General features: G+C 41.7%; 1 protein-coding gene across 6 annotated transcripts in view; it reads right to left on the reverse strand.

Moving 5' to 3' along the window:
* Positions 1 to 18,079, reverse strand: part of LOC146060047 (zona pellucida sperm-binding protein 3 receptor-like) — a 101,945-nt gene that overhangs the window by 38,976 nt on the left and 44,890 nt on the right. For all 6 annotated transcript variants that reach the window (XM_083172844.1, XM_083172843.1, XM_083172841.1 and 3 more), the window contains exons 3-6: positions 10,676 to 10,867; positions 9,743 to 9,839; positions 4,992 to 5,071; positions 2,131 to 2,310 (exon numbers count right to left, since the gene is read on the reverse strand). In XM_083172844.1, coding sequence (XP_083028970.1) covers positions 2,131 to 2,310; positions 4,992 to 5,071; positions 9,743 to 9,839; positions 10,676 to 10,867 — 549 coding nt within the window. The remainder of the gene's footprint in view (positions 1 to 2,130; positions 2,311 to 4,991; positions 5,072 to 9,742; positions 9,840 to 10,675; positions 10,868 to 18,079) is intronic.

The raw sequence follows: 18,079 nt of genomic DNA on the forward strand, positions 1-18,079 counted from the left end.
GGATAAGAAAAACAAAATATTAAAATCAAGCTGGATACTTAGAAGGAACAGGTGAATAGACTATTAGATTGCCATGAAAAATGTGTCGATTTGGACAAATGAAAAACAATAACACATTAAACCAAAAAACTTTTTTGTTGTTGTTTATTTTAAATAACTGTTTTCTGAATCTATAAATAGAAAAATAAACAAAACCTTAGTTTTTTTTGTAAAAACTATGCTTTTGTGCCTTTTACAATGATCATTACTATTTTACATAGGTTGCACGCTCACTTCAACCACTTTAAAGATAACATGGGTGCCAATTTGGAAGAGCAAGGTAAACATTTTCAACAGGATATGATTAACTTTGAACATCGTTATCAGGGGCAATACAATGAGAGTATGATGGGGGATTATATTTGGGGGCTAATACTTTCCAGTCACAGAAGAAATACGAAAAATATTAATTTCTAAACATTTTTATATATTCTGTTACAGTAGTTTGTTTTAAAATTTGGGTTTGTAAATAAAATTCAAATTCATAACAAAAGTTTGTTCTATTTTTACATACAATAAAAAAAAGGTATGAAAGTAAGGACATTTTCTTAAAATCTGTAATTTCATTCTGATGGCTACAAAGCAAACTATCGGGTAAAAGTAATTTTTTTCGTTAATTAATAACATGGAAGAAATAAAAATCAGATATGCAGAACCCAGACTCAAAATTGGTGTTGACCGGTGTAATTGATCGCATTGAGCGTGATTTCCTGACCGATCAACGCAATGCCAGACAAACGTGCATGGACAGGATTGATCGATCAACTACTATTAACGAGAAAAGAATCTTTGAAGGGAAGGGAAATGCCCAATGTCCAAGCTTGAGAAAAGAAGAAAAAGAGAATCTTATCTTGATGCACCATCGTGCAGTTCTATCGGCTATCGTACCAGTGAGGGAAAAGTCTCTGTTTGTACGTGTCAATCACCAGATAATGATGATGAACAGTTCAAAATGACCACTCGGATTAGACTTAAAAGCTTTTCCAGGGCCTGTAAAAAAAACAGGGTAGCCGACAGAGCTGCTGCACAGCTTGCATTAAGTTTGATATAGGACATTGATCGAATTCACATTCTCACACGGTAGGGAGGTTGGGATGGAAAATGAGTGGCATTCAAGTTGCAGTCAAATCCTCTTGGCAACTGCTAGATAGTTTCGAAAGATTTAAGATCTGCAAAAAGATCTGAAATGAAGGCCAATGCATCGCATTTTGACTGATTCTATAGGAGAATTCATCTAAAGAGTTCCTGCTTTTGGCACATTAATTAGGAGGCAAATTGGCACCTAAAGCGTTTCTGTATCTACAACTTTGTGTATTTCACATCCGGTCTATTGGAAACCTGTTTGTATGGGTTGAGATTGACAGCTTCTGGCTTCTTGTTGCTAGGCTGGACCAGAGTGCAGTGCAGCAGATGATGCTTTATAAATGTACTCAGAATACAGCTCTGCTGCATTTTACATGGTTAGCCACACTGTTGCCATGCAGGGTTTCATCCATACATTGGGGCCATGCCCGTTATGAACAACAGGTATCCATTGGCATTACTATACTATGCAATTACAAGGTTATTATGTTTTTAGAACAAGTCAAAAACAGCAGCTACCATAGGCACTACTGTATGGCAGAATAGGATCTGAAGGCATTCTATTAAATAACAAGTTATATTAAGATAACTGTATGCGCTCATGTCACATCCAATTTTTTGAACTTCAAAATTAAAATGTCCCCTCAGCACACAACTAAAAACTGTAGTAAGCCATTTCATAATACATTAACATCTAGATCAGGGGTAGCCAACTCCAGTCCTTAAGAGCTACCAGCAGCTAACATTTCCCAGGTCTCGTCACAGAATTCCAAGTTAAATAATTATCTAACTGTGGATCTTTTGTAATTTGGCAGTTTAGTAAAGAATGCACCTGGGCACCTGCTAGGTGGTCTGGAAAACATGAACTGTTGGTAGCTCTCAAGGACTGGAGTTGGCTACCCCTGATCTAGATGAACCAAACCAAAAAAAAAAAAGCGTGTTAAGTCATTTAATGCTATATTTTCAGAAAATGTAACATTTGCGGTAAAATAATGTAACATTTCTAACCTATGCATGTAGGAGAAGTATAACTCCATGATCCATTAGCTGTGCAGGATGCTGAAGATTCACCAGCAAGTGATAAACCCTTATCACATGAAAAGGTTATAGCATCTAAGAATGTGTATTCATCCTTTTGAGGGTCATATGATCCATGTGAGGGTGCATTTGGTGCAGGACAGATAACAGCTGAAAGAAACAGAACAATACTGTACATCGTGTGTAATGGAGCAGCCTTATGTACTAAATGTTTTGGAACATTTTTAAGTAAGCAGCTGCTGTACAAAATCATGGGCTAATTTTCAATCTATAACCTGGCTAAGATGTACAATGAGGTCACCAGGGGAAACGAATTAATTAATGTGGATAAAAATAAGACAGTCTTTAAAGCAATCATCGCTTCTTATGAGAAAACAGTTAAGGCAAAAATGTAAAAACATGGGCATAATAATATACATATAAAATGCATAACACACTAATTCTAAACTATGAAAAAAAAATATATAAAGCAAATAAACGACAACTGTTGTGCAAATACAGTAAACAACTTGTAAGTCGGAGGCACGCCATAGTAACCTCTAATTCAGAAGGCATTATTGTGAACCAATATCTGTGCTTTAGTATATTTGAATATTCTTGCGCATTTCATTTTGAAATGTCCACTGGTTTTTAGAATAAATGTATTACATCTTTGACCCATCTTTTCTAGTCTGTTTTTTTAACACATGGATATTTAATTGATTCAAGAGACGTTTATTCTCGTACCAATACATTTTGGCTGACACAGAAGGTCTCTAGACATTTTCTTCATTTATGAATCTAGCATTGGATCCATGTGTGATCCTAGCTCAATGAAAGGTCCTGAAGCAGCTGATTATTACTGGCATTTTTTTTTAAACTGATTTCTGTGTTCCACAATATGAGGTATTTTTTTATTATTTTTATATGGCATGATGTGTGTATATTTGTGAAAAGGTTTTTATATTTCTTATATACAGTATGGCTACATTGTATACATTACATTTTATGATTCTTATAGAAAAAATTATATTTCTTGTATCAATGCAGCACTGGTTTTCTTTTTTTTTTTTACATTTAGTTATACAACCCAGCGGTTTGGGCTATACAATGCACTTTTCTTATTCGAGTATATGTATATTCCTTGCAATATTACACAAGGATACATTCAGCATATAAGAATATACATACAGGTTGAGTATCCCGTATCCGAATATCCGTTATCCGAATTATTCCGAAAACCAGACATTCCAGAAAGTGAAAAAAATTTTTTTTTTTTGCTAAAAACTCACTGGGGACATTTGTAACAGCATCACTGGGGACATGATATGTAACTGGAACTATATATGTGCAAGACAATGATTGCTTGGCATTCAAATTCAGTGCTGAGATAGTACACACATTTTGTTTCACGTTTTGAAACCTTGTTTTTTGAACAAATAAAATATATTTGTGTGTATTTTATGTGGTAATAAAATATATTTGTGTGTATATTATGTGTTTATACAGCATAAATGCAAGATAATTCAAAATACATCATTGAAATATTAAAATATTCCGAAATACGGAATAATCCGTTATCCAAAATTCTCCTGGTCCCGAGCATTTTGGATAAGGGATACTCAACCTGTATAATATTCTACCTATCTATCTACATACTGTATATCCACATATAAACAAACACACACACACACAATTCACCAGTGGGGCTGGGTGGACAGTTGGGGGAGCCTGAAATCACTGCTGCTCTGAAAAGCAGCCAGTGATCCCGGAAATGATGACATGTACATCACTGCGTGCGTGAATGGGGTCATGATGGAAGCCCCTTTTTCACATTAGGTCTGGACTTAGCAGGTGGGGCTTTAATAACACAGTCAGTGCAAAACACACAAATCCCAGGAGAAAGACCATAAAAGCAACTGTTTTTGTGTGATCTGATGGACTAGAGCAGTGGTTCCCAACCCTGGTCCCCAAGTACCCCCAACAGTGCATGTTTTCCAGGTCACCCAGCAGCTGTACTCATTATTCAGGCACATTTGAAAAGATCCACAGGTGGAGCTAATTATAGCACTTGGGATTCTGTGTGGAGACCTGCAAAACGTGCACTATTAGGGGTACCACTGGACTAGAGCATGGGTCTTCAACCTGTGGCCCTCCAGATGTTGTGAAACTACATGTTCCAACATGCATTGCCACATTTTTTTCTATAAGAGCATGCCAAAACGGTCAGGGCATGCTGGGAAATGTAGTTCCACAACATCTGGAGGGCCACAGGTTGAAGACCTGTGGACTAGAGCAATGACACACTGAAGATTATGTATAGCACTGCATTACGTTTATATCGTAATATAAATGTAATGCTTTGTGTTGACTTGATTTTTAACTTTTTAATTTTGATCTATTATTTTAATCTGTTGTGTTCTTCTTACTAGGACTTTAAAGTGAACAAGTACAATATATCAATCCCAAGGAAAGTAATGCGACCTACACACAGGGCAACTTCAGAGCATTTTCTAAGCAAATCTCAATAGTTTGCTTTGAAAATGCCCCTACATCGCTCTCTATGTAGGGGCCATAGCAATGCACGGCCCCACGCGTCGCTATTGGCTGGCGATTAATATCCAGCATGCTGGATATATCTAGTTATATTGCCAGGCAGATCGCTCAGCTCACATTGATGACACATCGCTGTGTACCGAGCATTCAGAATGCTCAGCAAATCTCCTTGTCTGTAGGTCCCTTAACTCTAGAGTAGCATCAGATATTTTCCACAAAAAACCTCTTAGCTCTTGCTGCTGAACAGTGGAAGAGACCTATAACACAGCTGGTCACTTTGTCACAGCTTTATTTACCTTCACATTCAGGGAGAATGTTACTCCATAGTCCACTTGCTTCGCAATCTCTATAATTTCGTTTGGATGTTAAGCGGTAACTAAAAGAGATAAAAACACACATTTTACTGTATCTTTCGAAGCGGGCTTCTAATAACTCATCACTAGTACTATAAAAATCATTTACTTTGAATAACATAGTTTATTTTTGCGTAATCCTGGTGCAGTGTGTTTAAGGTGAACTAACTGGCACAATGTGCAAAATATGGAGTTATGGTAGATTTACCATGGTTAACTCCTTTTCCTCGAAGTCCACAGTGTCCACAGGAGTCACATTGGGGTTGTGCTGGTAGGTTGTGTCCGGAGCACTAACAGTTAAACTTTGAGTCCCAGGATGGTCCGGTCCACCCTCCACACACCCCGCCCCCTGACCTCAGACACCCAGTTTTGTAAGTAAGCCAAAAGGCAGGAGCCGGAAATGCAGAAAGAAGACCGAATGATTCAAGAACACATTCTCACACAGACAGGAAATGTACAATTGAGAATAAGTGAACCCGAAAGGCCAGGTGCATTCAGGGTGGGCGTCCTGTGGACACTGTGGACTTAAAAGTAGTTAACCATGGTAAGTCTACCATGACTCCGTATTTCCTCTGCAGAGTCCACAGTGCTCCACAGGAGTCACATTGGGGATGTCCCAAAGCAGTTATTTAAGGGAGGGAACACCCCTGAATCGAGAGAAGAACTCTGCGCCCAAAGGAAGCATCCTGAGAATGAAAAGCATAAAACCTAAGGAAGGTATTAATTGATGACCAGGTGGCAGCTTTGCAGAGTTGTTCTGCTGACGCTCCGCGGTGTGCTGCCCATGACGGCCCTACTGACCTTGTAGAATGGGCCGAAATGGAATTTGGAATTGGAATCTTCGCCTTTGAATAGGCTTCAGAGATTGTCATGCGAAGCTGGCCATCCGCGCTTGTGAGAACCAAAAAGTACGAACAGAATATCTGTACGTCTAATAGACGTTGTGCGCTCTACATAAATTGAGAACCCGTACCCCATCCAAAGAGGCTTCTCCAGGAGAGATGCTGGATGAGAGAAAGGTTGGAACAACAATTTCCACATTGAGGTGAAACTGACACCACTTTAGGTAGATAGCCCTTTTTTGTTCGCCAGACCGCCCTATTATGATGAAAAATCAATCAAAAAGGGTGACCGGCATGATAGAGCACTTAGATCGGAAACTCTACTTGCTGAAGCAATAGCTAAAATAAACAATGTCTTAACAGTTAACCATTTAATATCCATGCTCTGCAAAGGCTCAAAAGGAGGACCTTGCAATGCTTTTAGAACTACATTGAGATCCCATGGAGCAACAGGAGGGACAAACTGAGGTTGAATGCGCAGTACTGCCTGCATGAAAGTGCGTATATCTGGTAAACAAGCAATTTTTCGTTGAAACCAGACAGACAAAGCTGACACTTGAACTTTAAGAGAGGCTAAACGTAAGCCTAAATCCAAGCCAGACTGAAGAAACTCTAGAATTCTAGACACTTTGAACACTTGAGTATTATAGGCATGAGCAGTGCAAAACTGAAAGTATGCATGCCATATAATATAATATATGCAAGAAGAAACTGGTTTTCTTGCCTTAATTAAGGTTTGAACCACTGCAGGAGAGAAACCTTTAGCAGCTAGGACGGATGACACAAGAGCCATGTTGTCAAAGAGAGTCGAGCTAGATCTGGGTGTAGACAGGGCCCCTGAGATAGTAAGTCCGGCCATAGAGGTAGTGGAAATGGATCTTCTACTGCAAGTGTCAGTAGATCTGCGTACCAATGGCGCCTGGGCCATGCTGGTGAAATAAGAATTAGTAGTCCTCCTTCCTGTTTGAACTTGCGCAGAACTCTTGGTATTAGGGAGAACGGAGGGAAAAGGTATGGCAAGTGAAAGGTCCACTGTATCGCCAGAGCATCGACAAATGTCGCTAGTGTGTCTCCTGTCTTTGCTACAAATGTGGGCAGCTTTGTGTTGTGCCATGAAGCCATGAGGTCTACGTCTGGTAGACCCCATTTATTCACCAACAGCTGAAAGACTTGCTGATGAAGAGCCCATTCCCCTGCATAAACGTCGTTCCTGCTGAGGAAGTCTGCTTCCCAGTGGAGGACTCCTGGGATGAATATCGCAGAGATGGCTGGATGATGTAGCTCGGCCCAATGCAGTATGTGCGTGACCTCTGCCATCGCCCTTAGACTGGGAGTTCCGCCTTGGTGATTTAAGTAGGCCACCGTCTGACTGAATCTGTACTGGAAAGTCTTGAAGAATTTATTGTGCTAACAGAATAGCTCGAAGTTCAAACACGTTGATTGGCAGGGTGCTTTCCTCCTGGGTCCAACGGCCCGGAAAGGTATGCTGACCCGTCACTGCTCCCCCCATCCGCGGAGACTTGCATCCGTGGTGAGAAGTTTCCAATTTGGAAATCCAGAACGGGCGACCCTTATCGAGAGTGGATGGGCGTAGCCACCACAACAGGTTTTTCCGAACTGCTGGTGTCAGGACAATGGTTTGAATTTTTATCAAATGCTGTTGTCCCTTCCACTTGGATAGTATGAGGCGCTGAAGAGGACGAGAGTGGAACTGAGCATATTCAACCATATCGAATGTCGATACATGGATTATATGGATTATATAGCATAAGTGTGCTGATGGTGTGACGCTCATGTGTCACAGGATGGATTATATAGCATAAACGTGCTGATGGTGTGACGCTCAGGTGTCACCATTTTGACCTTTTAAATTAAAATGTGCCCTCGCGATTGAAAAATGTGCCCTCGCGATTGAAAAATGTGCCCTCGCGATTGAAAAATGTGCCCTCGCGATTGAAAAATGTGCCCTTCCCATGGTCAGCACCCTGCCCTAAAAAATTTCTAGAGTGAACACTATGTTGTATAGCTGTAAGGGCTAACTACAGCCCCCCAGCCAGCCTTTATCACCCGGTGGTCACGTAGAGCACGCGAGGCAGCCCCAGTGCTGCACCTCAGCTCCCTCCGGCTGGTCTCCACAGCCGGAGGGCAGGACTACTAAAGTGCGGCTTCCTGCGAACGGAGAGCTGCCTTACCTGCATCCCCGGTCCCCAGCTGTAGTCCGGGCTCTCCAGCGGTGGCTGCTAGTGACCTCTCCTGCTGGCGCCCGCCGGAAACACCAGCGCAAGCACTGGTGTAGCGGCGCCGGCGGTGGTAGTAGGAGCGGGCAGTGTGAGCGGCTATAACCGATACGCCTGCCGCACTCATAAGGCCGCACCAGTGAAAAAACTGGGTGCCTGAGGACAGGGGGCGGGGTGTGTGGAGGGTGAACCGGAGCATCCTGGGACTAACATTTTAACTGTTGGTGCTCCGGACACAACCCCAATGTGACTCCTGTGGACTCTGCAGAGGAAAGAGGAACTACTGTGCATTGTAACATTGTAATGTGAATTGGTAATATTATGTGGCCTCGCTCCTTCCCCACAAAGCCACGCCTCAAGTTATTGCCTTCAGTGCACACTGTCCCTATATTTTGTGTGTGAAGTTGTTTTAACAGTCTCAGTGAGACACCCTCCTTTCACATAGAAGAGCAAATTATCAGGTCAAGCATTTATGACTTGTGTGAAAGATATGGGAATGCTTGTGTATAATTATGGTAAGAAGTGGATAAATGAAAGATAATGCTAGACTCACATCCCGACTGGTTCTAGAGCGTTTGTTGGAGGGCTGCACTCTGGAGTCCAAGAAATCTAAAAATCTGTCTTTTTTAGTGTATGTGGATCTGGCTTTATGTTGGTGGGCCAATTGATACGGCACCCACAACATCCAGTGAGGGACCCTAAAAATGTTTCTTTACCAAAAAAATTAGGCTTGGGACAGCCCTGCCTACTCTGAAGTAATACTGTACTACAGAATAGTAATAGAGACCTTCACTGTCCACCCCACATTCTGAACACTGTCCTGTCCTTGCAGTGGGAGTGGGGTATGTCCAAGATTCCAGAGTGCACTTTGAGGAGACAGGACAAACATTAAGGTGCCCACACACTAGAAAGATTTATCTTAATATGTCCCTTGAACTCACAGTCAGTCCTGGACAAAAGATTATGTGCAAAGAGTACAATTTGACAAAGAACATCTTAAGATTCCTGAAAATTTTGAACCCCCTTCAGTGGTACAGATGGAGCCACATTCATCTATATTGCTAGCTACGCGTCTCGTGCACCGTTCACCGATGCGTGCAATAAATGAAGCACGAATATCCAAGCATCCGACCGCTACCAGACCCGCCCGAACACCTGAGCAATTAAGCGCCCCAACTCCCAAATAACCGAGTCCCACAGAACTTTAGCTGCATCTTCTGATCTTCCTTGCAGCAGGTGAGATCAAAATAGTGTTCATTCTATCACCCGCTATCTTTGAAAACTCATGCAGTTCCTCTTCCCTACCTGGGGGTGTTGCTGTGTTCTGTAGTGCTTCTAGCACAGTGTGGTCTATATATCAGCACTGATATGCAAACCAGACCTGTGCTAGAAACGCCATAGTCCATATCCAGCTAAAGATACACGTGAGTGCACATTGGATCGTGATCAATTTGCGGTAAAAATCGGCTGATTTTATCAATCAATAAACATTAATGCAATTACAGAAAAGGAAAGGGGAGGCTTACTGAATAAAACTGCAGCACATAATTTTATACAGTTTATCTAAAATTATACCAAAACATAATAAAAAAACAAAACAAAAAAAAAAACTTACCCATCATTACATTTAAAGATGACTCTAGAGCCAAATAAAAAGTCAGTAGCTTCTATATCTCCATGTAATATGTCTCCAGGATTCCCACATGATTTCCCTGTCAAAGAATATAAAAAAGGAAAAAAATTAAAAATAAAAAAAAAAGACACCACCAATTACAGTCCCACATTTGCTATATAAATTCAAATGAAAAAAAAAAAAAGTTGAGTAAAAAGAAAAAGATTATATTTCCTATTGAAGTTAAACATTACAGGTCATTATGTTGAACAAAAATGTTTGCTTGCCAATTTTCACACCTATTTTGATAATGGCCCTCAAAGGGTTAAAGAAATCATTGGGAGGAACATATGAACACCACACAGATATGGCCCTTGCAAAAAAACAAAACTTATGACCCCCAGTGCTATACTGCACACAATTATCAATATTTCTATGGATAAGTAGGACTAGATTTTAACATTTTAATAAAAATAATTACAATTTATTATTTTTAAAGGACAGATTTTGTTCTGAAAGCCTTAAAAATCCTGTTGTTTTAGAAAGGTAAATTAATGACCAGCAAAAGGGGGTAGTCAATTAGACCAGTTAATTTAATGAGTGTGGAAAAGGGTGGTGGCTCAGGCTTTAATGGCCAGTAACATAACGTTTTTTGCATGTTAACACACAGAACCTGACATGTTGCTGGAGCAGTGTGTTACTTGGTTTGCCGCACCCAAAAAAAGGCAGGCTCAGATCCCTAACAAAAAAAAACCTGTTCGCGTCAAAGGCAAGCTCGTGGAAATATTTTACCTAGATTGTTTTTTGCCATATTAGGTTTATGTAAATTAATACTGTAGTAAAATTGATTACTCATCAGGATGTGACAGCCATATAAATAGAGAGGCATTATAGGTTTCTATCTCTGCATATACAAAATACTTGTACAGTACTTACGTTCGCAGAATACATCCAGCGGTGACCATGTATTGTCAGGTAAACAAGTTTTTTTATTGTTAAAGCCAGGTTTACGTTTATAGCCAGGTTCACAACTATATTGTACTACTGAACCAGGAGGAAAGTCTACTTGATCAATAGTATCTGTTGCTTGCAGTGCAAATTGAACTCTCCCAGGAGCATTGCAATCTCCTAATTCAACAAAAGAAAACAAAAATTATATTAATTATCATATTTGCCTGACATTTTTTGACTGGATATGTTAAAAGGTATATGAAATTAGTTTATATGGAAAAAATATATCCTGTATCTATTCTACAACTGGATTAAAATATAACCTTTTATTTATCACACAAATACAAAATATACTTTTACATACTGTCTTTAGTACCAATAAAAAAAAAAAAATATATATATATATATATATATATATATATATATATATATATATATATATATATATATATATATATATCTCTTGGTGGTCGGCAATCTCACAGTCCACAGATAGAATATAGGAGCCTTGCGCTGAGAATGTTTCTAATGAAAGATTTCTCACAGGGACCTCTCTTTTATGGTCCTCTCAGAAAAGTAATTCCGCTGAATCCCATCAGAAGAAACTCAACTTACAGTATAATTCTGGCAGGTGTACACGTAATGGTTTCTTTCAAAACAGCATAGGATCTCATGTCAGCATGAACTCAACTTACTTGTAGTTTCAATCACGCGTTCACATAAAGGTATCTTGTCCAACACCTCAGGAGTCAACGGTCAGATAGAAAAGGGTTTATTCCAACACACAACGGTACAGGTACGGGTACGGGTACAGGTAGACAGGTTAAAAGCCAAACTTGGATGATGCGCGGGTGGGCGAGTTCCAGCAGCCTGAGAAGTCCGTGCTGCAGACACGAGCACTCAGGCGGGGAGCGTGGACGCTGTCGCACTACATGTTCCATGGTGCATTGCTGTTGTGTACGTCAACCAATGGCATTATACACAGCCTCTGGGTTTCAGAACCGCCACAAGCAGTGAGTGAAGCGAGCAACGCAAGGTCCAGCATCCCGTCCACACTACCGTCTGACGGAGATCAGCCTCCAGCGTCCACGCTCCCCGCCTGAGTGCTCGTGTCTGCAGCACGGACTTCTCAGGCTGCTGGAACTCGCCCACCCGCGCATCATCCAAGTTTGGCTTTTAACCTGTCTACCTGTACCCATACCTGTACCGTTGTGTGTTGGAATAAACCCTTTTCTATCTGACCGTTGACTCCTGAGGTGTTGGACAAGATACCTTTATGTGAACACGTGATTGAAACTACAAGTAAGTTGAGTTCATGCTGACATGAGATCCTATGCTGTTTTGAAAGAAACCATTACGTGTACACCTGCCAGAATTATACTGTAAGTTGAGTTTCTTCTGATGGGATTCAGCGGAATTACTTTTCTGAGAGGACCATAAAAGAGAGGTCCCTGTGAGAAATCTTTCATTAGAAACATTCTCAGCGCAAGGCTCCTAAAATCTATCTTTTGTACCATTGTTCTCTGGGGTTGGGCGTTAACCCTAATTAAGGAGACTTGCTGCACACAGTCAGCGCAAGGTTCAGAAATCCCCCATTTTTCACAGATAGAATATACTTGCGGGGTGCCTTCTGTACTGAACACGAGGAGCGTGTTCACAAACACAGCGTGACTCCGGTCTAGATGAAGTATTTAAATGAAGGAGACTGCATGGCAGGAACCATGGTTGCAGTCTCCTTCATTTAAATACTTCATCTAGACCGGAGTGACGCTGTGTGTGTGTGTGTGTGTGTGTGTGTGTGTGTGTGTGTATATATATTAGGGTTACCACCTAGTCCCTTTAATTCCGGACACATATTAATTACACAGGTTCTGTGGCTGGCTGACTTCAAGACTCCACTTCACCTGATTTTAAACTGCCACAGAACCTGTGTAATTAACATGTGTCCGGAATTAAAGGGACTAGGTGGTAACCCTAATATATATATATATATATACACACACACACACATACACATATATATACACATACATACACACATACATACATACATATACATACACACACACACACACACCGGTCTAGATGAAGTCACTCCTTTCAACGTTGCAGCCACCCAGGTGCCCTCTGGATCAGTGTATAAAATTGAAATGAAGCAAGCAGTGGCACTCTTGGGATTTTTCAAAAAGTGTAATAGGTACAACACCCAAAAACCAACGTTTCGGGGCTGGCACGCCCCTTTGTAAAGGTGTAGGTGACAATGCAAAAAATCTCCAGTGGGACTTCTGGTTGCTCCAGAGAGGCCAGCAGAATCCGATTTGCATTTTTACTACTGGATGAAGGACTATCATCCGTGTTTTAGGCTTAGCTATTAACCCCGTAACAGAGGAGGCTAACAGAAGTACTAAAACCTGTAATATTATAGGCAGTATAAGACTGGTCTATTATAAGCCAACCAATCGAAATTGGTATATTAAAAATATAGGGTCAAAGAATACCATGTCCTGGTAATGAAATCTAAGAGACATCACCACAACTAAGGAAGTTTTCAACTTTATTCACGTGTTAAAACCGTGACCGAAAGACTGTTATGTTCCCCTGATGAAGTCTCTATGAGACAAAACGCGTTAGGATTCTCTACAAGCGGGTTTTATCTTGATAATCCTGTGAATTCAGATAAACAAATATTGGAAGACATCTCACTTTACTTCATTGGATGTGGATCTTACAAATTGTATTTGGACTTTTACAATCTTACTTTAGGCGAATATATATTTTAATAGCCAGCTCAAAGCATAAGTGAAAAAATGGTACTCTTTACCTAGAAGGGCGCCCATCGTGGCCATCTCGGGCATTGAATGCACTAAAAAAAATCGGGTGCAATGCGACCGACGCGATGCCCGCGATTTTCCATAGGGAACAATGTTAAATGTCTCAATTGACCCGATTTTCCTGTTCAATGCCTCAATTGACGTGGATAGTGGGGGTATGAAAAGGTCGTAGGATGCGTACCGCTGCGCTCGCCACGCTTCGGGTTGACGTTGATCGTGGGGTGCCGTTAACAATTGGGGTCGCCATTTCACACTTCAGGGTGCCTATTTGGCCTCTGTGGGCCATTTAACATTGTTTCCTATGGAAAAATCGGGTCAATTGAGGCATTGAACAGGAAAATCGGGTCAATTGAGACATTTAACATTGTTCCCTATGGGAAATCGCGGGCATCGCGTCGGTCGCATCGCACCCGATTTTTTAGTGCATTCAATGCCCGAGATGCCCCCGATTTTTTACTAACGATGCCCACGATCAAAATCGTGGGCGCCGTTCTAAGTAAAGAGTACCGAAAAAATAGCTTTATCTGAAAACAAAATCAGCAGCATACTGAGCATAATATTTAAAAAATCCATCATAAAGTACACATACAAGGTACTTATCACATCATGGAATAAAGGGTAGTAGATGTATACAGCTTTCCCTCAATAGGCCCGACAGCAGCTATTTTGGTGGCACCCAACCTTCCTCAAGAAAAAAAATTAACAATTATCTAGCACGCTACTAATTATGGCTGAGCACCCACCAAATCGAGCAAACAAGCCTGACCTGTGCTAAACATTAATTCACATGTACGATGCACATCCTGCCCAAGAAGAGGCTGGATTCTGGCAATTTCAAACTGACAATTCCAGGATGGTGCCGGGCACCATTGGTCATGTTGCAGATGAAACATAGCTTGAAATCATAATCGGGAAAAACGTGCACCACCACCAATCGCTGCTGCCCCGTCTTCCACTTCCGGGGTCTGAAATGCATTAGTGTTGCCTATCCACTAGCCGGAAGTTGTGTGGGCCACCTAACCCGCCTCAACATCTGGCATATGGAATGCCTCTTGATAGAAGTATAACTAAAGCACTAACAAGTGTGCCATATTAATATACTAAGACTCACGGTGATAGATAGATAGATAGATAGATAGATAGATAGATAGATAGATAGATATATTAGCTTCATCGACATATACATTAACCCATTATGTAAAGGTTACTAAAAGGCACCTTTATCAAGAGCAAAATGAATCTAGGCATATAAATAGGGGTCTGGGCGCCCGCCAAAATCAACAAACCTGTCCACTCGCCATTATTACCTATGAACAGTGCTTGCGCCAGGGCCATGGAACGCACTTCCGCTTCCTGTCATAAGAAAATGTGTGCACAAAAACTAAATAAGAAAAGGAACCAATGGTATGGCTTGCCTAAACATCCAGTGCACCACCAGCCCCTCTGGTGACTGAAGCAAGCGCTGAGTACACGTCTGTGTCTGGCGCTTTGCCTCATCTCACCAAGTGGAATTGTCCGGTCATTCGAGTACCAGAATGCACTGCCATCTTTCCGGCTCCTATACAATCATACCCAGCCCATTAGGCGAAGACAACTGCAGCGTCTCTATTCTCATAGCAAGCCTTGCAGGCATTTTTGAACATATAGACACATGCAAGCAGTCCAAAAGGAACCAACGTCTCAAGGTTATAGATTAATTTGCACTCCTTTTGTAATCATTTAAGTGACTTCTAAAGTTAGTTTGGTCGGACTGCTTGCTTGTGATGGTGCTCGGTAACTCATTGAAGTGTTTCATAAACAATTCCAGTGTATCAGTTCCACCTGCCTACACAAAAAAAAAAATATCCTCAATAAACGTAACATAACACGGTATAAATGAAGAATATGGTCTTTTATTGAGTTGATGTTTCATATGGATACATATATAAAATTCACACATGCAGTTGCCATGCTTGAGCCCATGGCTGTGCCCTTTATCTAAATAAAAATTGAATCAGTAATAATAAAAATTCAACAGGGGGACCCTTATATACAGGATTAGAAGTAATAGTCTTTCTTATGGCTTCTAGTCCTTCTTTATTACCAATATTAGTGTATAGGCTAGAAATGTCAAAAGTTACCGGAAAGCTGTTAGAAGTAAGAGTGCCAAAGAATTTAATGCAATTCAAGAAATCTCTGGTAGATTTTAAGATAACTTCTGTTTTCTGAACAAGAGTCTTAAGGAAAAAGTCGACATACTGCGACAGGCTCTGGCAGAAGGAGCCTCTTGATGAAATTATCGGAGTCCCCGGTGGTCTGAGGAGGGACTTGTGGATCTTAGGTAAAACAGAGTAATGGGGTAATGGGATAGTCTTGTATTAAAAATTCCGATGTAGCTTTATCTATCCATCAATTATTCACACCCATTACTACAATAAATAGCTATACAAGTTTCTGTTTTTCTATAATTTTTTTACTTTCCGTTTTTAGTTCACTTTATATGAATAATTTTTTTGGTTATGTGACAGCTTATTTCTAGTCATTATAGTCTATATGCTCCTACAGGGTATTTGGGTGCCTGTCAGACTCTGGCATGATTAACTCTACTGCCAAGATTCCATTACAGAAGGTCACAGATTTTTTTGACAGTAGAGAAGATACTGTGACATGGGATGATTTTGAATACATTGCTGGAAACAGCTCACTGTTTATAGCACAGTGTGCAAGGGTTGCTATGAGACCAGAAGTGTTGCAGTTGTCTCTGCCTATTGGGCTGGGCCTGATTGGACGGGAGCCATCGAGATGACTGTGCATTCAGGGACCCAGAGCTTTCACCCGATGAGATGAGGCAAAGCGCAGGAGACACAGACACGTACTCAGCGCTTGTTGTAGTCACCAGAGGTGAATGCCCCATTGGAGGTTTAGGCAAGCCATACCACTAATGGATCCTTTTCTTATTTAGTTTTTGTGCACGCATTTGCTTAGGACAGGAAGTGGAAGTGCATTCCAGGACCACTTCCTATTTTCCATGGCTCCGGCGCGTGCACTGTTCATAGGCAATAATGGCAAGTGGACAGGTGAGTTTTATTGTGTCGAGTTTGGCGGGCACCCAGACCCCTATTTATACTGCATTTATGCCTAGATTCATTTTGCTCTTGATAAAGGTGGTCAGATCACTGAAACGGCAGTAGAGCAATGGATTCACATTTGGGCTATCCAGTTTGTCGCAGAAAGATGAGTAACCCGATAGGCTTGTGATTTTTAAATTGATTATGCTGCAGTATTCATATTTGGATTTGTAATACAAAGACTTTTTGAAGCAGGTAGTGTGCTGGTCTTGTTTCTATAGTTTGCAGGATTAGGACTAATAAATACACATTTGCCCCTGACAGCAAGCTATGATGGCAAGAAGTGCAGCAAACTCGCCATTTAAAGGGATCCTTACTGTCCTCTCTCAGCGAGGATTTCTCCCTTACATTGAATACGGTGACCCGGTTCGAGGGCAAGGATGGCTGATTTTCAGCGAGGAAAAACCATCTTAGCTGTACAAACCCCCTCACTGGCCACATTGAATACCGCCCATGATCTCCTCCCTCCTTGTTTGGGCATTTTGGGGTGTGAACTACCTTGTGAATATGTCCATAGGTAAACTCTTAATTCTTTATAGTCCTCATGGACTTTCTTATATTGATGCTGTCAAGCCTATTGAGGTAAAGTTGTCTACATCTATAGCCCCTCATTCCATGATGTGATAAAGTACCTTGTTCATGTACTTTATGATGAATTTGGAAATGTTATGCTCAGTATGCTGCTGATTTTTTTCAGACAAAGCTATTTTGGTACTTGTTTCCTAGCACGGCACCAATCGTATGCCATCGCATATCACTAATTAAGATATGCGATGGGACTCGATTTTCGGGTCTTAAGACCCGCACTGTACAATTTTAATATCGTGCTGCATCTCATGTAGGGATGCCAATCCCGGGGCATTTTTTCAATCCCGGGATTCGGGATTGAAAAATGCTCAATCCCGGGATTCCCGGGATTGGCTTCCCTAATAATAAAAAACCCCCTGGCCGCCCGAGCGCTGGGTGGGTGGGCGGGTGGCAGGGAGCGCTTTGGCAGGGAGCGCTGGGTGGCAGGGAGCGCTGGGTGGGTGGGCGGGCGGGTGGCAGGGAGCGCTGGGTGGGTGGGCGGGTGGGTGGCAGGGAGCGCTGGGTGGGTGGGCTGCAGGGAGCACTGGGCTGGTGGGCAGCCGTGGATGTGCGGCTGTGCCCTGCGCAGCGTGACCTCGCAGCGTGACCTCGTCACGCTGCGCACTGCGGGGTATGGGAGAAGCCGGGCAGCGTCTGAGTGCTCAGACGCTGCCCGGCATTAAACTGCGCATGCGCAGTTTAATCCCGAAATCCCGGGATTGGAAATTCCAATCCCGGGATTGAAATCCCGGCGTTTTGGGGGCCAAATCCCGGGATCCCGCCGATCCCGGGATTGGCCACCCTAATCGCATGCCATTACAATGGCATGTGATGCGATCAGACCCGATTTTTAATTGTACAGCCACCCTAATGGGTGATTAATA

The sequence above is a fragment of the Crinia signifera genome, chromosome 2 (assembly GCF_055691185.1).
Source record: "Crinia signifera chromosome 2, ASM5569118v1, whole genome shotgun sequence".
In the NCBI taxonomy this organism is placed as follows: domain Eukaryota; kingdom Metazoa; phylum Chordata; class Amphibia; order Anura; family Myobatrachidae; genus Crinia; species Crinia signifera.